This window comes from Lepidochelys kempii, chromosome 10, assembly GCF_965140285.1.
Source record: "Lepidochelys kempii isolate rLepKem1 chromosome 10, rLepKem1.hap1, whole genome shotgun sequence".
In the NCBI taxonomy this organism is placed as follows: Eukaryota; Metazoa; Chordata; order Testudines; family Cheloniidae; genus Lepidochelys; species Lepidochelys kempii.
In genome coordinates, this window is record NC_136389.1 from 20,112,251 (window position 1) to 20,138,673 (window position 26,423).

At 41.5% G+C, this 26,423-nt stretch overlaps 1 protein-coding gene across 3 annotated transcripts; it reads right to left on the reverse strand.

Moving 5' to 3' along the window:
• Window positions 1-469: 469 nt before the first annotated feature.
• NDE1 (nudE neurodevelopment protein 1) lies at window positions 470-24,769 on the reverse strand. Of its 3 annotated transcripts, none has more exons than XM_073362343.1 (9): window positions 24,656-24,769; window positions 15,725-15,852; window positions 12,933-13,086; window positions 8,184-8,332; window positions 7,753-7,889; window positions 6,208-6,387; window positions 4,853-4,944; window positions 3,736-3,887; window positions 470-1,780 (listed from the first exon to the last, which is right to left on the reverse strand). In XM_073362343.1, exons 2-9 carry the CDS (start codon window positions 15,808-15,810, stop codon window positions 1,687-1,689), a joined length of 1,044 nt encoding a protein of 347 aa, XP_073218444.1. In that variant the 5' UTR covers window positions 15,811-15,852; window positions 24,656-24,769; the 3' UTR covers window positions 470-1,686. The 3 variants fall into 3 exon arrangements, with proteins under 3 accessions (XP_073218444.1, XP_073218446.1, XP_073218445.1); XM_073362345.2 differs by lacking the exon at window positions 24,656-24,769 and adding an exon at window positions 24,381-24,591; XM_073362344.2 differs by lacking the exon at window positions 24,656-24,769 and adding an exon at window positions 19,771-19,852.
• Between the last annotated feature and the right edge of the window lie 1,654 nt (window positions 24,770-26,423).

Below are 26,423 nucleotides of genomic sequence, written 5' to 3' on the forward strand. Positions count from 1 at the left end.
GGATAATAGTACTGCCTGACCTCATAAGAGCATTGAGGATAAATACATTAAAGACAGAGGCTGTCAGAGACAAATTTTTAAAGATATTTAGTCTCCTAAAGATGTGGATAGGCACCTACTGGGGTTTTCAAAAGTGCTTATCTGCATCTTTAAATTCCTCTATCTGTCCCTCAGCTACTATAGTAATGGGGGGGCCATATTAGTACAATACACAGATCTCTCCTTTGGCAGCCACTCCTAGAGGTATGGGCGGAAGGACCAACCCCACTTAGGGCAGAGAACATGAACATTTTTTCAAATCATTTTCCACTAGATCTGCTGATTGTGGCCTTGTTTAAGCTCCCTTTTGCAGGAACACAACTGAGAAACTGGTTAGCCCAATATATGCAGGTTAACTGTAAATGCAACTGACAATGAATTCACAGATCAGATAATATTGTCCACAGACTAATATTCAGAATAAGATTTATTCTGTTCACTGATTAAACCAGACAATTTAGATTTACAAAGAGTAAGATTAAGATGTGGTTGCTTACTATACAATAGTATCTGTATATGCAGAGCTGAATATTAAGAAAAAAAGTCATGTATTCATGTGTTGTGCAAAAATAGTTTTTGCAAATTCATATTTCTATAACATGGTATAATTACTGTTAGTGAACCTACTCCACTTAAACTCGCAGCATTATTTTGTTAGACAAAAACCCATCTTAAGAGTTCATTATCCTAATAACCTTGGCCAGCATTAAGAATTTGTGGGGTTACAACATGATTTCTAAGTTAATATCACTAGCAACTAGAAGGGGTATGTGCTCACATTAAACACACAGGGCACATCATCAAGTGTAGGGTCAGAAAACAAAAAGCCCCAACCCATCAACTGAGATTAACCCTATCAATAGATCAGTGTTGTATATCTTGCTATGTCCTGCCATCACGTAGTGACTGCAGAAGACATGGGTTTGTTACATCGGTGCAAATACCTCTTTTCTGCATTACTACATATTTGAGAGTCTCTTCAATATTTGCAATCAAGGCACTTTTTTCCTTCTTTAACCATGAGGAAATCTTAATGGCAAGTTGCTCTCACCAATACCATCTTACCACCTGTAAGGCAGATTGTTATAGAACAGGATTCTGACAACGAATCAATTTCCCCACACGGCTTTATTTTAGACTTGCAGTTGCATTGATTTTGGTTAAAAAAAAAAATCTTGCCAAGGAACTAAAATGTAGATGGAGACAAACATTTCTCTAATTTAAGCCATTGATGCATGCAGCACACTGCACTGGAAAGTTATAACACCATAACTCTCTTGCTAAAACAGTAGCTGTGCTCCAGAAAATAATTCCATATTTATGGGGAGGAATACGGTCTCTACATTATATAGCAGGTCATGAGTTTTGACCAGCAGCTTTCAAGAAGCGATTTACAGCAGCTGATGTAGGAAAGTGATTCACAGTATTAGACTGACCAGCCATGCTACTTTGTCACAGCACCACACAACTCAGTCTTGTGGAAAAGGCTGAGATTGCAGGGGACTGTTGCCAATTGCTCGGTGTAGTTCTCATCCACCCTTATTCAAATTAACTACTGTGACTGCTTGTTTAAAAGACAAGGGTTTAAAAAACAAAAACTAATAAAAACACCCTAAACCATCATGGCCTCGTCATCTCAGGATCTTCTCAGAGTAACATCTGGACGACACCCTGTGGGGAAGGGGCCACTGGTGCAGGAATATTTGAAGGCCGGGTTCCAAACTCCAAGCGCTTCCCTAACCTGTAAATATAAACAGCAGCCTGATTGCAATGCAGTGTATTGCATTCACTGTACATGCATGTTCAGTTTTTGCAGTCTGTTAGGTTACTGCTGTGTAGTAAAATGCATCACTCAGCGTCAAACAGCACAAGGAACTAACAGACAAATAGTAAGTCTCAAATCCAAATGGCAGTTCTGACACTAACTTGGTAAGTCACTTAACTTCTGTGCTTCAGTTTCCCCATCTGTAAAATGGGGCTAAAACAAACCTCTCTCCTGCCCACTGGTGTGAAGTGCATTATGCTTGCTGGTGCTAAAATACTCTTTTCAACATTACATCAGTAGGAATATTGTTTACACATACTAATATGCAAACAGATTTATAAAACCCAATAAGGAAAAATCTACAAGGGCTCATGAAGATACTGCTCTTCCTTTCACAGTAGCGTCTCCGCATCAGAAACTCTCCTTAAGTTCTACTGCTTTTGATAATAGGGCAATGAGAATTACCAGAATTCCAGCACTAGGGGCTTGGTTCTGAGTGAATACACTCAATTGGGAGTTATCCAACTCCTTCTCCAGAAGGAGCATTTTTATATTTTGGGTGAGCATTTTATGTGCAAGTTGGAATGGATACTGCATGCATCTGATTCACAAAGAAAAGAATCTAGTGGACTAGATCATGGGTCGTGTTTAGACAGGCACTGAGCTGCAGCTGGAAACACCCTTGTTGATTATTTACAAAAAGCTGATTAAAGTGTTCAGACAAAAATTTACAAGGTTCCAGACTTAGAATGTAATTGAATTACACAAAAGAAGTCTAGACAGCTGCACCCCAGGAAAGAGCCTTGGTGATGCAAAAGCAGAACTTTTATTATTCCATTCTTCCATAATAAGAGAGCATAAGTAATGACAAGGGAAGCAGGCTCCCCATCCATCACTGGGCTCCTGGGCCATCCTTTGACAAGAATATTGTGCATACAAATCTTTAACTGACCCCCTGGCTGTCAACATCCCACTCACCAAGAGCCCAAAATAAAACACTGGATCGTACATTTATGCTGAAAGTGTTTTACATACGCTCTATAAATTATATATGTTTTTCAAACAGAGCCCCAAACTAAGCTCTGGCATAGCACATTTCAGCATATAGTGTTAAACATTTAAAACTTGGGGTAAAGTTTTCAGAATTGTGACAGCCTCCCAGGAGCCTAAATGGCCAAGTCATTTCTGAATTTTTTACCCTTATATTCAAACTGTTTCCATTACACTTAAAGCCTTCAGCTAGCTAGTTTGAATGGTCAGCGATCACGTGATACACAATATAGGACAATGTGCTTTTAAAGGAAATATACATTAGCCTGTTGTAGTTGGCTAGTCCATGCCCTGTTTAATATCTTCTTTTCCATTATGCTAAAGTGCAATGCAAAAAAGGATCCTGAAGTAGTTCATCCCTTTTGAGAATGAAGTATGGAGGGACAGTGTTACAGATGTAATGTAATGGCCCCAATTTTATAAGGGACTGGGAGGTCTACCAGAAGAACAGAGAAAGGGCATTTTCCAGCCACTCAAGACAGGACTGGTCAGAACACAGTGTCTCAGCTAGCTCCCTGCCTCCTCCTCATGTGAGCAGTTTACTTCTGCCAGATCAGACCACTACTTTACGAAAGGAGCCAGCAAAAAGTGTGAGGCATATCAGGAAGATGGACCATTTATAGGAAGCTCAATCAGCAAGGAGCTTGATATCTGACTGGACAGGAGCAGTTTGCAAATGTCAGAAGATAGCCCATAGGAAACAGAGAACAGGAGGCGTTTGATAGAGTATACTCCTCTTAGCCCAATCCCCAGCCACTCTGTACCTTACCACCCCCCCCAGCTTTTAGCCCCAGACTTCAGACTCACTTTAGAGCATCAAGATCTGTGTATAACCAAACCACAGGATCAGCGTTAACAAACTGCAGCCGACCAGCACTTACCCGTTATCGCTCAAAGGCATGTGGGAACTGCTCAATCGTTTTTCAAGGCCATCTCTGCTCTTGTTCAGATACATGGATGAGGACATGGCGGGTCTGCTTGGAGACTGGTCATACACAAAGTTTCGACAAGATGCAAGTTTGGATTCCAGAGCCTAAAGCAAACAGTTTATCTGGGAGTTAAACAACATTCTCTCCCTCAGCACAGGGCCCATGGAAGAATTTTCTAATAATTTACAAGGACTCTGACAGAAAAAGTTTTTAGCTACTAGTCCCAAATCCATACATGAGCTCTGTATTTGAAGGAAGAGGTACTGCTGATACACAAGTCCCTCTGGCTTCAGGATCAGGCCTTTAAGTGTCTCATTAAATGGCAACATTATTTTGTATTTGGGGGGGGATGGGAGGGGAGGAGAGAGGTAGGAGTTAGCGCTTATGTTATGGAGGGAGAAGCAACTGAGAATTCTGTTAGTTAAACAAGAGCCTCGACTTCCCCAGAGGTTAACACACCTTTTATAACTAGGCTGCTTTTAGAAGCATCACTTCTTTATGAAGCTAAATGTTCTTTCAAACCTTTTCCCCAAAGCCAATACACACCCACCCACCGTGTGGTATGCCTGGGGTCTCCTGAACACATTACTAGAGCAGTCACCACCAACAAGCTAGATTCTGCCTCAGACACCTCGGAGGAGGACTTGGCCGGAATTCTTCCCGGGCAGCACTTCAAGCGAGTGCAGTATATTCCCCTAGCATCGCACTCATTCACACTGCCCTGCTCCACTTTTCCCTCCCCCTCTCGATGCTCTTTCAGATGGGAGAAAAGTCTACACTGGCTGGCACACTGAGTGGAGCAAAAGCCACAGGAGAGACAACGATTGGCCCTTGTTGAGGTACATTCTAGCTACACAGAGGCCTGAGCTACAAAATAAAGTTCACAATTTTCAAATCTTTCATGCAGAATTAGAGTCTGTTTGGATCCAAGTTTTGGTCTGAGTTCATCTCTACAGTTTAACTCATTCAGTGGTACAAAGGGTTAACGCTGGTTTTCATTCTCATAGTACAAACATAGCCACCCATCCCCTTTCTGCATAGCTTTAGCTAATGACTAAATCCTTCTTACCCCTACTTTCCGTAGTAAGTCTCCCACAATGTTTAGCGCCGATATCCTGGCAGCTGGTGTGAGAGGAGTCCTGCTGTAACTATCCTCAAAACCTTTGACGGGGAGGAAGGGTAAATAAAAGAGATATATTTTACGCATTATATTCGAGAAAACTTAGCAAAACCTTAAGTCTCCCCACCAGCACTAAAGAGAAAAATACCAATCTTCTCTCCTCTCTTTTTAGCTGAACTGCAATTTTCTTCTTTCCCATTAGAAATATAAATCACTGTATCTTTCTGACACGACAAGTTGCACTGAAAAGATGCTGGACTTTAATTTGCACTGGTTTTGAAAGCAGCTTTTAAGCCTTTAGATTTCATGAGAAGTGTTCTAGTCTGTCTCTATAACTTGCAATGGAAGCAAAGAGAGAAAGAAAGGTAGGTCATCCAGAAAAGTTCACATGACCCAAGGCTTTATGGCCTGTGTTGCAAGAATTCTTGGATCCTCTCTCTTTTATGTGAACATACTATAGCGTGTCAAGTGCTTCCAGCTGGAACACAGGATTTTAGGCTAAGAGTACCACAGTCAGGATATACACAAATTTTATTAGCCACTTACTAGAACTGTAACACTGAATTATTAAGGTCAGAAACTATCACAAAAAAAAAAACACTCATGGTGTATGCGCACACACGCACAAAATACAGTGAAGTTCCCTAAACCGAATTTCTATTCCTTTTTACTCAATTTAAAGAGTCTGGGCAGGTGGAATTGGGAGTTATTTAAATTTTTAGTGCTCATAAAAATAAGAGAGTAGTACCACTGGAGAGAGCCCATATTTTGTAATTTGGAACAGACAAGTCTCCCGTTGTTCCAGAATGAAGTATCTCTAAAGTAGCAACCTCCATCTCTAACTGGCTAATTCAGATGAGTGTGTCTGGCATGAAAGATTATGTTGAGACCTCCAATCTCCTTTCTACCAAACTCATCCAGATTCAGGGATGGTTAATGACTGCAAATTATAACCTAGTGAACTACCTTGCCCCGGAAGGTGTTTTTTTTTTTGTTTTTTTTTTAAGCTCATGTTTTAATACAACTGGCTATAAATGCACTACATTTATAATGCACTGGCTATAAATCTACTCAGACATTCATACTGAACCCATGACAGGTATTCAAAATAGATTACTGTACTTCGCTGTGTTAAATACTTCACTACCTGTCATGTTCAGTTCCACTTTTCTCAGCTTCTTCTGTAGTCAGTAGTTTGATAGAAATTCAACATGTACCAGGAACAGTGACTGTAGACTGAAAAATTACTCAATGCACATTGGTATTGTGCATTAGCCTTACGTTAGCAAATGCTGGTCACTTACCTCTTCTAAACGTTCCTGGGGTGCTTATACTGACATTGGGTCCCCTGTGAACTGCAGGAGTTGAAGGCACAGATAAGGTCGCTTGCACGGCTGTGTCCGTTCTTTCCGCCTCCCGCGTACTTTGTATCGGTGTTTTGGGTTTCTCCTGTTTCTGCTGCACTGCAAGTTCTTGCCTTAAGTCTAATGAAGAAGGAAAAGGTACAAAGCATTTGGATACATGTCCCAATCTGAAGCTACAAGGCGCAAGAAGTGTTTTTGCTTTGTCAAAGTACGCTGTTAACACTGATAACCCCAGAGTGTTTCACCAGCCACAGCTGAAAAAAAATGAAATTATTCAGCTTCCAAAGAACATGTACACCCCACGAATCTTGGCACTAGCCACTTATAACTGGTTCAAAATCCCAGGTTCCAGAATGCGAGATCAGCAAACTAAGCTTTGTTGGGACAGTGTAACTCAAAACACCCTCGAGCTTGTGGTCCCTCCCCTCCACATCACCTCTTCCCCAAAACAAGCACAGGGCCCTCCCTCCCATTATTGTTATCTAGTTGTAGGTTCTTCTGTGGTGCTCATTTTCCTAACAGAGCACTACACAAACGTGAATGAACTTATTCTCCCTACATCCATGTAAAATGTGGAGTTTAGTACCCCTGTTTTACAGATTGGTTACTGAGGCACAGAGAGGTGAAGTGACATGCCCAAGGCCATGTGAGGTCTGTGACAGAGCTGGAAATAGAACCCAGTTCTCCCAATTCCTTGCCCAGTTCTTTACCTACAAAGCCATCCTTCCTCTCTTCTGGTCCTACTGCCAGACAAAAGCAATCAGGAAACTAACTACTGCAGCTGTGGAGGGGAATCAGCACTCACTCATGGCGTCTGTGTTACACACTGTCCCTCCATACTCCGCAGTCCCTTTATTCTCCTTACTGGCTCCGCTCTCATGACAGAAGTGGACAATATCTCTGTTGCATTTGTTAAAATTCATGTCCTGTCAGCTCACAATGAAGCAGACAGTCAGACCACAGAACACATCCCTCCAAGTCGGTCAGCTTTTCTTATTCTTTTAAAGTACAGAGGCAACAACAGAGAAGAGAGCATTCTGGGATACGTCTCTGCCTGCATGGTCTGCTCTAGAATGACAGCAGTACTTTAGAGGAGCTGGGTGGACAAGGCTACAATTTCCTTGGGTTTCTATAAGTCAAAAGAATACTTAGAAAATGCACCCAACATAGTTAAAAGCCCAACTGACAAAACACTGAATTCTACAATGTTTTCAAAGTATGCCTCCGATTTGCAGAAACATGCCAGAAGCTACAGTACCACCCATCCCGCTCTCCCTAGGCGGGGAGGAGGGCGGCATGTGACTACTATCCAAGATAAGTGCCAAGACAGGATCTCTATTCCACACCATCAAGGAGAGTGAAGCTTCCACCGACAGTATTTCTTAGGTCTCTCTCTTACTATCTCAACACCATATTCGAGGGGCAGATTTAATGAAAACTTTGGAAGGCGGGAGGACAGGGGTGTATATAAATCAGTTAGTTGACCTCTGGCTTCATCTTTCAATCGCTGCACTGATTCCAGGAGGTTTTCTTTCTCATCTAGCTCACTCTCCAGAAAGGCATTTCTTTCAATGGCCTGGTTCAAACGCTGTTCGAAGTCCTCCAGAGACATTATAGTGGCTCTGTGTGTAGAAAAAGGATGTCAAAGAAGTTATTAGGTTCCTAGCGCATCTAAAGCGCCAACTCAGATGCAAAGAAACTGCTGTATTTCTGGTGTGAGACGCTCCAATGTTTTAATTTTAAGTTTGCAAGAAACAGACTAGCCTCACATTCCACTCACCCACTTATAGGAAGGCAGTAGCTCAACACCTGTAGCAAGAGCAGACAAGTACCACAGTGGACATGCTCAGTTCTGCTAGCTTCACAAAAGAGAGAGAAAGAGCTGGGTAGGGAAGGGTTAAGAGCATCTGCATTACCTTTTTGCCCTTTCCAAGTCATCATTTGCTTGCTCGAGTTCTCGAATGTACTTCTGTAGTTGATCTTTAATAGCTGTCGTCTGTGCCAGGTCATCTTCTAGTGCAGAGATCTGCTGGTAGCCTTCTGAATGTTGCATTTCAATTTTTTCCTAAGCAAAGATAGACCAAACACCACATCAGGGATTTAGCACCGCACAGCCCCTTCCTTTCTGCTCCGCTGTGCTTACTCAGCCTTTCCCAGTCAGAAAGGAGGAGGTCCTGGTAAGCAATCTTAGAACTACCATCTTTCACATGGGTTAAAACCAATAAGGACAGATACTAGCCTCTTTCCATCAAGCCAGACCTCCGCAAACTGATCCCAGGAGCTATCTTCTTGGCTGCTGGGTGGGAGGGCAGGATCTCTTCCTCGCTCCCTACAGGTTGATGGAGCTAGGAGATCTAGCCTCACTCACCTCCATTACAGACTGCTCCCTACTCTCATGAGTGCTTACACTAGTTCTCTTTCTCTCCTTCCCCATTCCTGCCCTTGATGGGGAGGAAGCAGTTCTATCCTCTGTAGCAAGTTGGGATTTTCAATGGTTCTTTCTGTGGGAGAGGCACAAGACAACACCATCTCATATGCTCACAGATGAGCTCCCAGCTCTGTTTGAGGCACATGTATGTACCAGACAAAGAGCACTCCCTGCTTCTACCCAGGACCAGACAGAGCATGATCAGTGTGCTTCAGCAGCACAGCACAAGAGAGCCTAGACTCCAGGAGGGAGGAAAGAAGAGTGCCTTGGAGACAACTGGGAGGAAAAATACTAGTCCCTCTGCTTTAAGTCCATGCAGGTGAAACGCAGACCCACCCCATCACCAACTTCAAGACCTGTTTCATGACCAACAGCCACAACAGACCTGTGCAGCGGACCTAGATCTTTCGTGAGTACATGCTCTGGTGCTCTAAGCACAGGAATGGAGGTCAGATAATCCTGAGTTAATACCCTGGCTGTGATGCTGTTATACAAGGCCTTGAGCAAATCACATAATTTATGTGCTTCATTCCCACCCACCCCATACTGTAAAAAGACAGAAGTACTGACCTGCCTCCCGGGGTGAGGAGCATTAGTATGTGTACAGAGCGCTTTGAACATGAAGTGCTGTAAAAATGCTGAGTATTATTTTTATAGTGCCCAAGGATATACTGGGACCTTTGCAACACAAGACCTAGTAAACGGACTATAAACAAAAAGTGAAACTGTCCAAAAGGAGCAACAGGGTAATACAGTAGAACCTCAGACTTACGAACACCTCAGGAATAGAGGTTGTTCATAACTCTGAACAAAACGTTATGGTTGTTCTTTCAAAAGTCAACGTTCAGTTGTAAACTTAATACAGCTTTGAAACTATGCAGAAGAAAAATGCTGCTTTTAATCATCTTCATTTAAATGAAAAAAAAAAAGCACAGAAACAGTTTCTTTACCTTATAAAATCTTTACTTTTTTTTTTAAAAGTTTACATTTAAACACATTACTGTTCTGTATTTGCTTTGGGATTTTTTTTTGGTCCCTGCTGCTGTCTGATTGAGGTGTGTGGTTGACTGGTCAGTTCATAACTCTGGTTTTTGTAGCTCTGAGGTTCAACTGTAGTATATTAGGAGCATAAGTGGCAAATATTCTATTAGATCCCAGTGTCTAATCAGGGCTTATCACATATCCTGTAAAGTCCTTTCAGTTTCTGCAAGACTCTTCAAAGGCTCAGGGTTCTATATTAGCAGATCCCAGTGCAGGGACCTAGAGTCTTAAAATTCTTCCAGATGTATGCATCTGGGATTATTGCCTATGTTACTAATAGAACCTTTTTTAAAGAGGATGTCAGTATCCCTTTAGGGCAGAGACACAATCTAGCCTGTATTGCAATAATTTACGCACTAAAACCTTGGTACCAGATCACCTTAACATGCCAATTCCTTTTTCTATGGTCCCAAGATTACCATCTATTAACATACCTAAAGCATTTATAACTGCAGGAGCTAAGCGCAACAAACTAAAGTCACTGAAAACAAATCCACATACTGGAATTAACAAGATGAGAAAAAGCAAGGTCTGTAGCCTATTTTTCACGTATTTAAAGAGCGTTATTTCAAGGTGTGTATTAAGTGGTACAGAGACAATGAAGTTGGGGAAATACATTTTCTGAATTCAAGAAATTCTGTATTGATTATAGGATCAAAAGTGTTACACTTTTCCTCCCTCTCATTTTGAATTTCTTGGATAATTACCAGTCTAACTTAAGTCACCAAACACATCGCCCAATTACCTATAGCAGTGGTGGGCAACCTGCTGCCTCCGGGCTGCATGCAGCCAGCCAGCAGATTACTCTGACGAGCAGTGTACAGCCCCGCAGGTTGCCCACCAGACCTATAGCTAGTCACATAAGGTTCACTAAACAAACCCTCTGAAGCATTGTTTCCAATTAGTGTGAACTGTATTTCAGAGGGAGGCGGAGGAAGCACAGAGGGCAGCCTGGGAAGCTCAAAGCCATGAACCGCATGGGCCTGGCAAACTTTGTATTTTTGACCTAAATGTAGATGCAGGTCCTTGAAGTAACCCAGTTAACAATGCTGCTCAACAGCCTCATGAGTTTAAAGCTTCTCTCTTGAACTGACTCAAACAAAAGACAGAACGGATAAGTTTGGGCCTTTGTTTTTAGCTAATTGTAATAAACAGTCAACTGATTTGCTCATCAATGGAGACACTGTTCCTTCACTTGCAGGCTGCTACTGTCATTTTCAGTCTGCATGAATAAGCCAATTGTTAAAGAGTTTGTGTCACACAGAATAAGTTCTTTGCAGTGGAAAACAATAATTTTGTTTCCCCTAATGCAGTATGTTTATTCTCCACTTTTGAGTCAATTTTTATTATTCCTATCCCAAACTGCCCTGGTAATATTGCTTCTCATCTTCTCCCCATGGTGGAGAGAGAATTTATTCTTCCCTCATGGGAATTGATTGGAAGTTTTATTTTTGCAGAGATATTTTTCCTCCTCTTTCCCAAACCTGTCAGCTTGAATGGGTTTATGTGGCTTGTGTGACAAACTAGGCCAACATTCCATACAAGAGGTTACACAACTAGAATTGTAAGGGTGTTTACATGGGATTGTTTTGTTTTAAACCACATGTTGTAATAGCAGCAATGTCTGGATTGGTTTTGGGTTGAAATAAACAAAACTCCCACAAAGTTGAGAAAAACAGTATCTTAAAAGTGGACTAGAATTCTTTAGTATCCCCTTTTGATGTTTCTTACCTAGTTACTGCATTTGTGTAAGCAATACATACAGCAAAACCCAGTTATAGTTATATTTGACTCCTGTTAGCTCAGTACTGGATCCAACTGAGTAAAGTAGATCTAATTAAATTAATCTCTGTCTCCACAAATATTGAACTGGCCCTTGGAAAATGCTAAGTGTTTTACCTCATTTTTTTAGACAGCTGATGTTTAAAATGATTTGCAGGTTAGCTACAAAACGCCAACAAGATTATTTTTTAAAAGGAGTTAAATTTTGGTGACAAACTTTTGCCAAGTTTAAATGAATTTAATGAAGTTAAAGCTCTCAATTGTGGAGAGGAGGAGGTTTTTTTTGGGGTTGTTTCTTTTTGTAAAGGATTATTTTCAGCATCTTCTCCTTCTTGGAAACTGAACCAGACTAACTTCTTTTTATCCTGCAGCATTATAGCCCAATGGCATCACCATCTTATGTCCCATCATTACTATCTCCCAAAAATTCTTGTAAAAAAGTTTAATTATATTCCCTACTAAATAAAATACTTCGCATTTTTTCCTTAGAGATCTTAATTTGTAAATTCATTATCCCACTTCACAGATGGGGAAACCACATGCAGAGAGGTTATACACCACTGGGAGACGTAATTTAGAGACATTTTCAGAGCCAGGAATAGAAAACAAGTCTCCCAACTCCCACTGAATCATGCTTCCTCCTATTTAGACATTAGGTACCAATTGACATTTAGACATTAGACATGAGTCACAACGACTACTTTTTAAAAACAGACTTAATCCACCATTCAAGTGCAGCAGCTCAGCACAACTGACTTTCCTTCTCTCGGACCTTGACAAGGTCATAGACTCATAGGGTTAGAAGAGACCGCAAAGGTCATTTAGTCTCACCCCCTGCCAAGATGCAGGATTTGTTGTGTCTAAACCATCCAAGACAGATAACTATCCTGCCTCCTTTTGAAAACCTCTACTGAAGGAGCTTCCACACCTCCCTCGGCAGTCAATTCCATTGTCCTACTGTTCTTACAGTTAGGAAGTATCTAAATCTGCTATGCTGTAGTTCGAACCCACTGCCCCTTGTCCTGCCCTCTGTGGCAAGAGAGAATTATATCTTTTATTGCTTTGGTCTATTATATGAGCCTGTATACTTGCATCGTACAACAAAAGAAAGGGCGGGGGGGGGGGAGAAATAGGGCAACAAATGAGGAGGAATTTTACTACAGATCTAAGTGTTCTCCCATCTGGAATCCATCCAAAAATACATCCAGTGTCTCAGCAAACAGATGGCTAGTAATATTAACTACAGTATTCAGACCTAAGAACGGGGAAATATAGTGATATTTTCTTATTATCAAAGCAAACTATTGTTGCAATTTGTTGATAAACATCTTTATGAACACCACATTTCTAATGCTGCAGCTCCACACTTCCTTGATCATCTGCACACACTGCCCTTTCTCTGCTGCTCCTTTACCTTAATTGACTCCAGTTCCATTCGAAGGCGATTGTTTTCCGACAGAAGGTCTCGATTTCTGAATTCCGTTTGTTGCAGCTGGGTCTCCAATTCTGCTTCATATTCTCGGCTCCCTTCTTGGAACTCACGCAGTTCCTCCTGTGTATTTTCTGCACTGGAAGCACAATTCCAGCCAGAGAATTAGTTGGGTTCATTTTAATAAAACAAGGAAATTTCGCTCACCTTAGTATAAACGTATGACAAAATAAAATGCTCCTCTAATACAACTGAAGGATCTATGCCCACCTGTCACCTATGCGTGTTCAGAAAGGACAATAAATGATTGTATGAAAATGCCTTTCAATAGTTAAATCATATTTGTTCACCTACACTCTCGCAGCAATTTGTCCTGGAACAGAGGATTACAAACAACACAGTCCGTCTTTACGTTAACAGAGTCCAAGACAACAATAGGATCCACCTACCTTTATGCACCATATCCTCAGTCATGCTCACTTACCTGCAAATTTAAGCTATTTATATTAAATATTCACCTGGGTGAAAACTCATTTGCTGAAGTTTGATATAAGAGATAGAACGCAAACAAGAGTTCATTCAAATATTGCTACAATGATTAAGAATAGATATGAATATTAAGTATCAACATGTCATCTCAAAGCCTGATCCCAGGAGGGATCCACTGACAGCAGGATCGAGCCATCTGATTTGCAAATCTTAAAAATTAGCAATGACATACTGAGTCATGAAAAATTCCATTTACTCTGACACAGTTTGAACTGGAAAGAGATGCAGAAAAGACTCTCTACCTCTGCTGGGAGTTCACTCCCTCTGTGGATGGTGCTAAACCATCCCTACTTAGCCAACATATTCCTGACTGAAACATATTTCTGAAAGATTATTTTAATCTCACTTTTGGAATGCTGCATGTGGCAGGCATCTAGGTATATTGCCCCAGCAGGCTTCCTCTACACAAAGTCAGATTACATAGCCACAGTCGTCCCTTCCAGCCTTAGAATCTATTAGGGCTGTCAATTAATCGCAGTTAACTCATGTGATTAACTCTAAAAAATTAATCATGATTAAATCACAGTTTTAATCGCACTGTTAAACAATAGAAATCCAAAATATTTAATAAATTTCAATTGGTAGTTTTTCTACATTTTCATATATATTGTATTCTGTGTTGTAATTGAAACCACAGTGTGTATTTTTTTATTACAAATATTTGCACTGTAAAAATAATAAAAGAAATAGCATTTTTCAATTCACCTCATACAAGTACTGTAGCGCAATCTCTTTGTTGTGAAAGTACAACTTACAAATGTAGATTTTTTTTGTTACATAACTGCACTGAAAAACAAAACAATGTAAAACTTCAGAGCCTACAAGTCCACTCAGTCCTACTTCTTGTTCAGCCAATCGCTAAGACAAACAAGTTGTTTACCTTTACAGGAGATAATGCTGCCTTCTTCTTATTTACAATATCACCAGAAAATGAGAACATTTGCATGGCACTTTTGTAGCCGGAATTGCAAGGTATTTACGTGCCAGATATGCTAAACATTCGTATGTCCCTTCATGCTTCAGCCACTATTCCAGAGGACATGCTTCCATGCTGATGACATTTGTTAAAAAAAAAAAAAAAAAAAAAAGCGTTAATTAAATTTGTGACTGAACTCCTTGGGGAGTCCCCTGCTCTGGTTTACTTGCATTCTGCCATATATTTCATGTTCTAGAAGTCTTGTATGATGACCCAGCACATGTTGTTCCTTTTAAGAACACTTTCACTGCAGATTTGACAAAATGCAAAGAAGATACCAATGTGACATTTCTAAAGATAGCTACAACACTCAACCCAAGGTTTCAGAATCTGAAATGCCTTCAAAAATCTGAGAGGGATGAGGTGTGGAGCATGATTTCAGAAGTCTTAAAAGAGCAACACTCCAATGTGGAAACTACAGAACCTGAACCACCAAAAAAGAAAATCAACCTTCTGCTGGTGGCATCTGACTCAGATGATGAAAATGAACATGTGTCAGTCCGCTCTGCTTTGGATCGTTATTGAATGGAACCCATCATCAGCATGGATGCATGTCGTCTGGAATGGTGGTTGAAGCATGAAGGGATATATGAATATTTAGTGCATCTGGCACGTAAATATCTTGCAACACCGTCTACAACAGTGTCATGAGAACAACTGTTCTCACTTTCAGGTGACATTGTAAACAAGAAGTGGGCAGCATTATCTCCTGCAAACGGAAACAAACTTGTTTGTCTGAGCAACTGGCTGAACAAGAAGTAGGACTGAGTGGACTTGCAGGCTCTAAAATTTTACATTGTTTTATTTTTGAATGCCGGGTTTTGTGTACATAATTCTACATTTGTAATTTCAACTTTCATGATAAAGAGATTGCACTGTAGTACTTGTATGAGGTGAATTGGAAAATACTTTGTTGTTTTTTACAGTGCAAATACTTGTAATCAAAATATAAAGTGAGCACTGTACACTTTGTAGTCTGTGTTGTAATTGAAATCAATATATTTGAAAATGTAGAAAACATCCAGAAATACTTAAATAAATGGTATTCTATTATTAACAGTGAGATTAATGGTGCAATTAATTTTTTTTAAAATCGCTTGACAGCCCTAGAATCTATTAATTTTCCTGGAGGACTGTAGCCTCAGGCTCTTCTACACAGATTTCATCATCTCACTAGAAGTTCCTACAATGAATTACAGGAGCTATAGCCTACTAGGAAGACAAATTATGGACATAAATTCATTGCCTTTACCATTGTTTATATTTCATAGCCAATTCTTTCCAGTAGCTGGTTTCTTCTTCCACTGAATTGAAGTGATTTCCTTCCAAGTCTTCCATGATGAAATCCCTAGAAGTCTAGAATTCTTGTTTCATGTTTTCCTGAAAATTAAGAAGTTGCAAATTTAGGAGTTAGCATCTTCCTGTTACTGCATTATCCCATTGCTTCTTCCAGTGGCATTATCCCCCAGGCATAGTAGAAGCAGCCTCATTTTTGGAGACGTGCACAGGGTTTAGTTGATCGCCATATTTGGGATCAGGAAGGAATTTTCCTCCAGGGCAGATTGGCAGAGGCCCTGGGGGTATTTTCGCCTTCCTCTGCAGCATGGGGCACGGGTCACTTGCTGGAGGATTCTCTGCACCTCGAAGTCTTTAAACCACGATTTGAGGAATTCAGTAGCTCAGATGTAGGTTAGAGGTTTGTTACATGAGTGGGTGGGTGAGATTCTGTGGCCTGCGTTGTGCAGGAGGGCAGACTAGTCGATCACAATGGTCCCTTCTGACCTTAAAGTCTATGATTCTATGACATTTAAAACCAGATTGGACAAAGCACTGCCAAATACGCATCATGTGAGAGGGAGGCCTAGATCACTTAATAGGGATTTTCTCTCTCCAGTTTCTCTGAATCTATTGAAGGTTGGTACCCCCACCAGATTACCCAGTGTCTTCCACTCCCTACCTGACTATATGGTACTTACTGTTCAACAGAACATTAATAGACATTCCCAGCATAAGCAGTAGGTACAGAAAACAGCTGAAGAGGGAGACACCCAAAACACACGCTGCCCAATGAGAGAATGAGGGAATCCCTGAGAAATGCAGAAAGGCCATGTGAGCAAGAAACCAAATGCTCTGATCTAAAAGAAAATATAACTAAGTTTGACTTTAGCAACTCCAGAGACATGGCAGTTACCCCCTGAAAATACACAGGAATTTTACTGAAACATATAAAGGATCTGGGGATAATGATTTCCTTTGGTAAAGGTTTCAAAAGTGCCTATGTGATTTAGGAGCATACAGATCTAAGTCATTTCAAAGGTAAAATTTAGAAAGTATCTATCTAAACTCTAAGACTCTATAAAGTACAAAATAGAAATAGAATGCAATAGAACAGCTATCACCCTGAAGCCTGTGATGCACTATAATAAATGCATTAAAGTAGAAATGGTTTTGTGTGTGTTAGTCACAGGGCTTGTCTACACTTACGGAGCACTAAACACTAGAGAGGCACAGCTGAAGACGCTACCTATGCAGACAGGAAAGCTTCTCCCATCTGCGTAGGTACTCCACCTCCCCGGGAAGCAGTAGCTATGTCAACGGGAGAAGACCTCCAGTCGACATAGCCCTTCTACTCCGGAAATTAGGTTGGATTTTCCACACACCCCTGAGCGATGTAGTTATACGGACATAAATTGGCAGCGTAGACCAAGCCTCAGAGTGGAGAACGGTCACAATTAAGGCCTCTAGACAGTCTGCTCTGTGCAGTGCTGGGCAAGGCAAGGATTACACAGAGGCTGACATTATAAACCTAACAGCATCCTCCAGAGATTGAAAACTGTAAATAAAGGTGGAATCTGGCTCTTCATTTACAAAGGCAGGCAGCAGAAATACTGGAACCCTAAACTGTGAATGGGAGACGCAGAGTCAGCAAGCCAACTCCAAATTTTAAAGTCTCAGCTTTAGATCTGTTTATTAATAAGCCAGTAAGTCTCCAGATGGCAAGCTTAAAAAGAGAAAGAGCAAACACATTCAAAGCCATCAATGATCATTTGAAGATTTTTCCAGTTACACACGTAGAGCCTGATCCTGCATTTCACATGCACCCTAACCTTTCAATTTCAACTGGAGTTTTTGGTGAGCAAGAAATGCTTGAAAACAGGATTATATGATTAAACAGTTTCAAAAGCATCTAAGCCTCAAATTTGTAAAGGTATTTTAGGCATTGCTTTGTTTGGCATTGCCAGGCCTAAGTCCCATTTTCAAAAGTGACTTGGACAATTAGAAGCCTGAGACTCACTGAAAATCAATGGGACTCAGGACCCTACGTGCCCAGGTCACTTTTGAAAATGGGACTTGGTTGCCTAAATCACTTAGGCCTTACAACGTTGAGTGGACCACCACATGAGTACCTTTAAAATTCATGGCCTAAGTCCCCACTTGACACTCAAAGGGAATTAGACACTTCTGAAAACCTTTCCTTTAAATACCCGGGGTGAGGGAGGGGCGGCGGCGGCTGGGGGAAGTGGGGAAAACCTGAAAGTGTTTAAACTCATAGGAGTTTGGTTTGTTTAAAGGGACCAGCGAAAAAAAAACAAAATGCTAATAAAAACAAGAGGTTTACACCCTTCTGCAAACAAACAAGACCACCACACTTGACCTAGTGACATTTCCTGAAGAAGTCTCAGGACTTCCAATTGTGGATATATTTATGGAAACGTATGGAAAAAGCTAAGAATGGGATGGGTGGGAAGTACTGACTCGCTCCAAATTATATTCATGTCTAGTAATGTGAAGCTAGACCATGCACAATTAAGATTCTCGCTTTATTTTTAAAAAGTTGAAAGTGCCTTTGATTTTAAATAAGCATTTCACATGCTCAGCGCTCTGCACGAACATTAATTAATCCTCACACCACACTTGGGAGGCGGATAAATATTACCCCATTTTACAGATGGGGAAACAGAAAGGGAGAAGGAAAGCCACTTAGGCCACAAGCCAGATGTGTCACTCAGATTAGAACTCAGGAGTGGCCAACCCCCAGTACTGTGCTCAACCCACCAGAAAAGACAACAGACCACATCATCCCTTCGGTGGGTGTTTTCCACACACTCAGAACAGGAACTTTCCAAATTCCATTGACAGCTGGGGCAAAAGTTGCACCCTTGTCCATCTCCCACCTCTCAGGGAAGTGACAGGGTTTGGCACACAGAAACTACATATCTTAGCAACGTGCTGGAGCCATCTGCAGAGTGGTCTGGGTCAGGTTCCCAAGGTGTAAAGAGATGTGGGAAAAGCAAAGGTGGTTTTATGGGAAGGAAGGATGGTCTTGCAGTAAGTGCACCTGACCAGGACTCAGGAAATCGGTTGTTTTGTTATCACTATTATTCCCAGTTCTGCCACAGTTTTCTTGTGTGACCTTGGGCAAATCAGTTAATCCCTCAGTGTCTCCATGGCCATCAGGAATAATACATGCCTACCTCACACGGTATTGAAAGGATAAACCCATTAACATTTGTGTGATGATCAACTACTACAGCAATGAGGCATAGGAAGTAGCTGGCAGATAAAGGCACCTTCACACCTCCCTAATTCTGGCCCCAGCCTCTGCTGCAATTTTAGAGTAAACTCTATGCCAACTGGAAAACGGAGGTTTAAAAATATTTCAGTAGAGACTTCTCTCCTGTTGGTCAGTTTTTTTTCCCATTAAAAAATTTGGCTAATGTGAAAATGATCTGGCAGAGCGCCTTCAGATTTACAGTATAGTGTGTGCACTTTCCTAACAGATTACAGATAAAACTTCCAAAAGTTTGGTGTTTGAAAAACAAAAGGGTTGAATCCTCCACCACCAAGACCCAGTCTTGATCGCAAAAAGGGTGTGTTTTGAAAATGTTTCATTTTAATACAATTGCAACGTTCTCTTCGGGCTCACTTACAGGCCTTGTCTAGCCTAAGGCTTAGAAGTGTGATATCCAGTCACATAGCTTGATATAATTAATACCCTCTTAAAATTCTAGTCAAAACAAAGGAATGGTATACCTTAGGGTACTGCTAAACTCAGCCTAGCTTGACCAGTTTAGCATGTGTTAAAGAGGACATGCCTTGTCTAGATTAGATTACAAACACATTAGTTAGCACATATCAGCTAACACAAGCTGACATCACATCTTTACATGCTAGTCTAGAGAAGGCCTCGGTTGGGTTTGGTAAATATGAAATCTGATTCCACTTGCAGAGCTTGGCATGTAACAACAGATCTCATATATTAAATTCTATGAAAGACTGTGGGCTGTATAAAAGTACCTCAGATGCACAGGAAAGCTTTCACATGTGGAACAAACCCAGTGGTACAGGATTCAGACTGGACACTGTAAAGAGGATGTGATGTAGGCATGAAACTTGAAATATTCTCAACGTCCTTTTCTAGAGAGTTTGTCTTTCTGGAAATTAAACTATGCATATGACAAGGAAACACCAATTATGCACTGAGCTTCAGAAAGTCATCAACTACAATTCAGTGTGATCTTTGGCAAGGAAAGGATACCAACTAGTTTTAATAACACAAATCATTCCTTCCCCAGTCCCAAATACTATTAAAAATAGACAAGTTTCAGAAACAAAAGAAGCTTTTTAGACTTGGAACATTCAGGGAAGGAATAGGCAAAAGAGGAGAGAGATTCAATACCTAACCTCTTTCCAGTTTGGATTGGCCAGGAAAAAAGATAGGTACACATCAGCAATTACATAGGGTTACATAGGACCTCTGAACTTTCTTTCTTCCAAAGACTATGATCTTTAGGTCTTGTCAGAATGGTCATTCCACACTTCCTCCAGGAACCTGGTATATGCTTAGACTACCGTTCCAGCCAGTCTGGGCTATGTACTTTGGGAAAGATCCTATCTCGGGGTCAGCCCAGCACTAGCATAAGACAGAGTTCAACATTAACATGTACTGATCCTCATGAATTCCAGGATAGCAATTCCCATGGCTGATTCACAAGTTGCACTAATGGGCCCAATGGAACCTGTATTCAGAGAGCAAACAAAATTAGACATGATGGAGAGTGGGGTGGGTCTTTAGAAATAGAGTCATAGAATCATAGAATATCAGGGTTGGAAGGGACCCCAGAAGGTCATCTAGTCCAACCCCCTGCTCAAAGCAGGACCAATTCCCAGTTAAATAATCCCAGCCAGGGCTTTGTCAAGCCTGACCTTAAAAACCTCTAAGGAAGGAGATTCTAACACCTCCCTAGGTAACGCATTCCAGTGTTTCACCACCCTCTTAGTGAAAAAGTTTTTCCTAATATCCAATCTAAACCTCCCCCACTGCAACTTGAGACCATTACTCCTCGTTCTGTCATCTGCTACCATTGAGAACAGTCTAGAGCCATCCTCTTTGGAACCCCCTTTCAGGTAGTTGAAAGCAGCTATCAAATCCCCCCTCATTCTTCTCTTCTGCAGGCTAAACAATCCCAGCTCCCTCAGCCTCTCCTCATAACTCATGTGTTCCAGTCCCCTAATCATTTTTGTTGCCCTTCGCTGGACTCTCTCCAATTTATCCACATCCTTCTTGAAGTGTGGGGCCCAAAACTGGACACAGTACTCCAGATGAGGCCTCACCAATGTCGAATAGAGGGGAACGATCACATCCCTCGATCTGCTCGCTATGCCCCTACTTATACATCCCAAAATGCCATTGGCCTTCTTGGCAACAAGGGCACACTGCTGACTCATATCCAGCTTCTCGTCCACTGTCACCCCTAGGTCCTTTTCCGCAGAACTGCTGCCTAGCCATTCGGTCCCTAGTCTGTAGCTGTGCATTGGGTTCTTCCGTCCTAAGTGCAGGACCCTGCACTTATCCTTATTGAACCTCATCAGATTCCTTTTGGCCCAATCTTCCAATTGGTCTAGGTCCTTCTGTATCCTATCCCTCCCCTCCAGCGTATCTACCACTCCTCCCAGTTTAGTATCATCCGCAAATTTGCTGAGAGTGCAATCCACACCATCTTCCAGATCATTTATGAAGATATTGAATATTGAGTCTCCTCTGGACTCCTCCTCTTCTTCACGCCCACAAAGACATGGAGCCAAAAGCCCTGCAATTTGCAAGCATAGCTCTTACTGGCTCAATGGGAGTTGCATGTGCTTACATCAGGGCTGGATTTGCTCTAAAGCCTGTTTGCCCCCTTACATGGTGACATGTATTTTGGGGCCAGGGGAAAAGGGGAATTTCTTTTTAGATTTCTAAGGACTTGTCTACATAGGGAAATTTACTGGCAAACCTATTTTGGTATAAATTATAGTACTACAGTTATACCCAATAATTTCCTGTGTGCATACATATTTCAGGGAATTATATGGGTAATAACTGTAGCAGTACAATTATACCGGCATAGTTCTGCCGGTAAATTTTCCTATGTAGACCAGCCGTAAGGTACATTCCCCAGGCATCCCTCTGGAACCATACGTGACTGGAACACATTTTGTTATATTATATCTATCCCTAAGTAATGCCTACGGTAAGCTAATTGCAAACTAATGTGGAGACTGCAAGTACATGTATGAAAAATTTGAGGCCCTACATTTGTTACCACAAGATAACATGATATGACATGAATTGTTTTTCTACTGGTCCATGCCTCAGGTACATGCCTCATGCCTGCAGTGAGCCAAGAACTGCAATTAAACATTAATACATTCCCCCCCCCCCGCCCCGCATGTCTTATTACGAGCCATTTCACACAAGGCCCTATCCAAACATAGGCCGCACGTCAGGTGCTAGAGATATTTAGGGTGAGATTTTCAAGACAGCCTAAAATGCAAAGGGAAAAGTTTAGTTAAAAGAAAACTATTAAATTTGGTCCAAAAAATTAGGTTGTCAAAAACAAGATTTAACAAGACGTCAGACCAATCAAAATGTTTCCATGAATCTTCCGTTTTCTTTTTCAATGACAACAAAAACAGTTTGTGTTTGCCACATGCGAACAGGCAGCTGCCTCCCAAGTGCCCCCTCACGGTCAGAGGTGGCTATGCAAGTGCACTGTCTCAGCTGCCCTCAAATCAAACTACCAAACAAAAACAACAAGGACCAGTGGCACCTAAAAGTCTAAGATTTATTTGACTCCTTGTTGTTTTTGTGGATACAGACTAACACAGCTACCCCCTGATACTCTATACCAGACAAAGCCTTCCCTGGTTCTGCCACACCCCTCCACTGGGGATCTCCCAGGCCTTCCCTTAATCAGGGTTCCCTGCTACAACTTATTCACTCCCAGCAGTCTCTGTCCCTGAGCATCTATTCTCTGTCTTTGATAGCTTCCTGATGCTCTCAATCACTTCTTCAATACCCAGATGGTTCTACTAATTAAACCCCACACCCCATACCAAGTGTGGCAGGCAGGGCTAATTGTATGGGGTTGTTCAATGGGGGCAGGCTACCATTACACAATTAAAGCACACAGAATTATACGTAACACAATTTTGTAGTTTTGTTGAGAAGAGGGTTTTACCAGCATTTTGCTCACAATTTATTATTGCCATCAAAAACAGAAGGTTATAACTTTATCTAATGCACACAGTTTGGTTACACCTCGTTTGTTTTTGTACATGTAGAAACCAGAAGGAAAGATTTGGCCATACTTCCTGCTTGTAAGCAGCACAGCTGGTCACAGACATTACAAAATGTATCTGTATCATACAGGAACTAAAGTTTTCTGGTGGTATGAGAGGAACTTCTGCAGTGAGAAAAATTATGTTTACATGTTTCATTCCAGGAAATGACAACAGTACTGCAAAACACTAGTTCATATCACCATGGCATAAACCATCTTCAAAGTAATTTTAGAATGGGGATTGAAATACTGTAATCAGAGTCAGAGCTAATCAAACTCAGGAGAAATCTATGCTGGATTCTAATATAAGATTGTAGAATCCATTCCAAAACAGCTCTGGGACTTAAATATATTTTTAAGGATCTATTTAGTTTAGTTAACAATGTCAGCAGTGTAGTTTACCACAGCATTCAGAGCAGTTTCATGTCCCCCAACCCCCAGAGGGGAGAACAGGAGAAGGACCCTCTGAAAAGGTAAGCGCAAAGCAGAACTCTCACGGGCCAAACTTTTATAGAATCCATAAATGCTCTTTGGACAAGTAATTTGTTCCATAATCAGGGCAAGGGGAGAACTAAGTTCATATGGGGGAACCTTCCTCTAACCATCAGAAAAGAGGTTCTTTTGTCTCATACAAAAGGGGTTTTCACATCCTCTACAAAAACTTCAAGCAGCTTCCCAGGCTGGACTTCATGTCACATCAGGGACTATTTCCCTTTGTTTAAATGCCACAAAAGGGAATAAAAAGAAAGAGGTCATCCCAAAGAGAAGGTCACAATTAATAGTATATTCAGAGGCCAGTCTAAGAAGGTTTCAGAGTAACAGCCGTGTTAGTCTGTATTCGCAAAAAGAAAAGGAATTGGTTAGTCTCTAAGGTGCCACAAGTACTCCTTTTCTTTCTAAGAAGGTTATCATTGCATGTGAGTCTCTCTGCAAAAAGGGCTTAATTTAAAAAAAAAAACCCACAACTATTCAAGAGTTCAGGTACTTATCCAAATCCAATACTTTTGAGTCTCAAACTTTCTTAAGGAAACTCAGCAGATCAGGCACATTCTCTCCTGAAATACCTATTTGTTCCTTGATGCTTCCTGGCTCCAGCGCGAGAGGCTGTTCTCACAGCAGTAGGGGTTTCTAATTCTATTGCCAGATCAAACACCGAAAGGGAAATAAACTACTCCGGACATTTCCAAATCTCGACAAAACATAAAAGTCCAGTTCCAGAAAGAATCTAAGGTTCAGGTTGGCAATTAGGGGTGGGAGCGATGGAGAAAGTACAGTGTCTTTATTCTGTCCCAGTAGACTTACCCGAACCCATGCTCCCGGCAGCCTGAGAGAAGGAGAAAGGCAGAGAGCGATGCAAGCAAGATGTGGATACGGTGTAGCGAGGGGGCACAGAGGGCTGTTGCTTCCCCCGTCCTCACAATAGGATGCATCCCTCACACTGCCACGTGGAAACCCTCCCGGTCCTACCCCGTCCTCACACAACAGTGGCAGCCACAGGGGGAGATGGGAGAGGAGGATCCTAGGGGTTTGTCCTCCCCAAAACTTTCCAGAGACCCAGCAAAGCCCTGAACGCTCACCACTTCCGCAGGGAAAAGCAACCAGCTCCAGCCACTGCCACCTTCTGCCACCGGCCGGGACTAGTACGAACCTAAGCTCTTACCCTGCCCAGCTCTTTGTGACCCCATCCGAACCATTACAACCAACCTCTGCCCAACACCCTATTGGCTGCAGGGTCACGTGGCCTGAAGAGGCTCCTCCAATCAGCTCCGGCAGAATGCTGCTTTTGGAACGTTTAGAAACTTTTGTCTTCCGAATGGGGTTTGTTGTTGTTTGTTTTTTTAACTTTTCAGTTGCAGCCGGGCCGGAGGGCGAAGGTGTCAGTGGGACAGGGCTCTGAGCTCAGGGCATGGTGCAGTACAGCCCCAGGGATCTCAAGCAGACCTCCGCCCTTTAAGCAAGGCAAGATATGGTGGAGCTATGAAGACTCGATGTACTGAGCAAGCTGCAATGCAAAGCTCCTCTCTTTATTATTAGCTACGTTTTTATGGGTGTGTTACTTATTTTATAACATCCATAAATGTGCTTGGGGCTTCACCAAAGGCGAAAGAAGACAGGGGCACTAATTCTACAAGCACAAATATATGTGATTAATTTTTTTACTGACGAAAGTTAACCACTCACATTATTTTGTAAGATCTGTAGTGTGAGTGGAGCTTAAATCGCCTCTGCAATCGCCTCAGTTATAATTTTATTAACTGTATTTTTTTCCACACTCCCATAACTTTAAAAAAAATTCCTCAGGATGTGGTGTTTTGTTGTTCTTTAAAAAAAAAAAAGTCACCTTTGGGCTGACTTGTGAGTTTAGACTCCAAGGTCTAAATTTTCAGAAAGGTATCTCAGTTTGTAACCTTAACTATTTTAAATGCCATAAAAGTGCAAAATTTATACATTCAGGATACCCACTCAATCCACTTTTTGCTTACCATGGGATAAGATTCTGTGTGCAGTACTGCTCCCGCTGAAGTCAACATGTATTAGGATTAGGCCCTCTGTGAGACATTAGAAAGCAGCATTTACTTACATCTCATTTATGATCTCCCCATTTGGAACGTGTTTCCACAAAAACGACAGTAAGACTAAACAGAACCTATGAATGATGTGAGCACACCAGTATAATGTTTTTGTGTCTCCAAGATGCTGGGAAGGACAAGAATGTTCACCAGCAGTAAGCCTGATCCAAAAGCCTAATGAACTCAGTGGTACTCTATGATTTGACTTTAGTGGAATTTGGATCCAGTTCTTTTTGCTTATTAATTATTAATAGGGATAAGACATACTCAGTGTTGCTCAAGTACAATAAGTGTGTCCCCGTATTATAATGCACACAAATAAACTGCTCACTAGGTGTGTCTGATGTTTGCTTCCTGAAAGACTCAAAACAAAACCACAAATTACTACTTTGGAGGGTGATCCAGCCCACATATATGTGGACATACATCACTGAGCATTTTATTATTAATTATTGTGCACATCCAGCCGCCAGTTTAACAAGATGCCTGTTGATGGGCACCCACATATCTAAGCAGAGGACTGAGGACCTCATCCTAGTCCTGTTGATTTGAAAGATTCAAGTTCAGGCTCTAATTCCATTGATTACAATGACAGATAGGTGCCTAAAAACCTTTGAGGATCTGGGTCTGAGTCCTTAAGGCCCAGTCCTACAAAGACTTAAACACTTGAGTTATTACAATTCCAATGGGATTGCACACATACTTAGAGTCTTTGGAGGACCAGGCCACTAGTGTAATTCAGGTGGCAGTTCGTGTTACTGTAGACGATTCAGAT

Excerpts from the sequence above, each read along its gene's own strand:
- NDE1 (XM_073362343.1), bottom strand. The coding sequence starts at position 15,810 with ATGGAAGACTTGGAAGGAAATCACTTCAATTCAGTGGAAGAAGAAACC. Across the intron at positions 6,388-7,752 it reads ATTGAAAGATGAAGCCAGAG|ACTTAAGGCAAGAACTTGCA; the intron begins GTCAACTAACTG and ends CTTCTTCATTAG. Across the intron at positions 3,888-4,852 it reads ACTTACTACGGAAAGTAGGG|GCTCTGGAATCCAAACTTGC; the intron begins GTAAGAAGGATT and ends TGTTTGCTTTAG.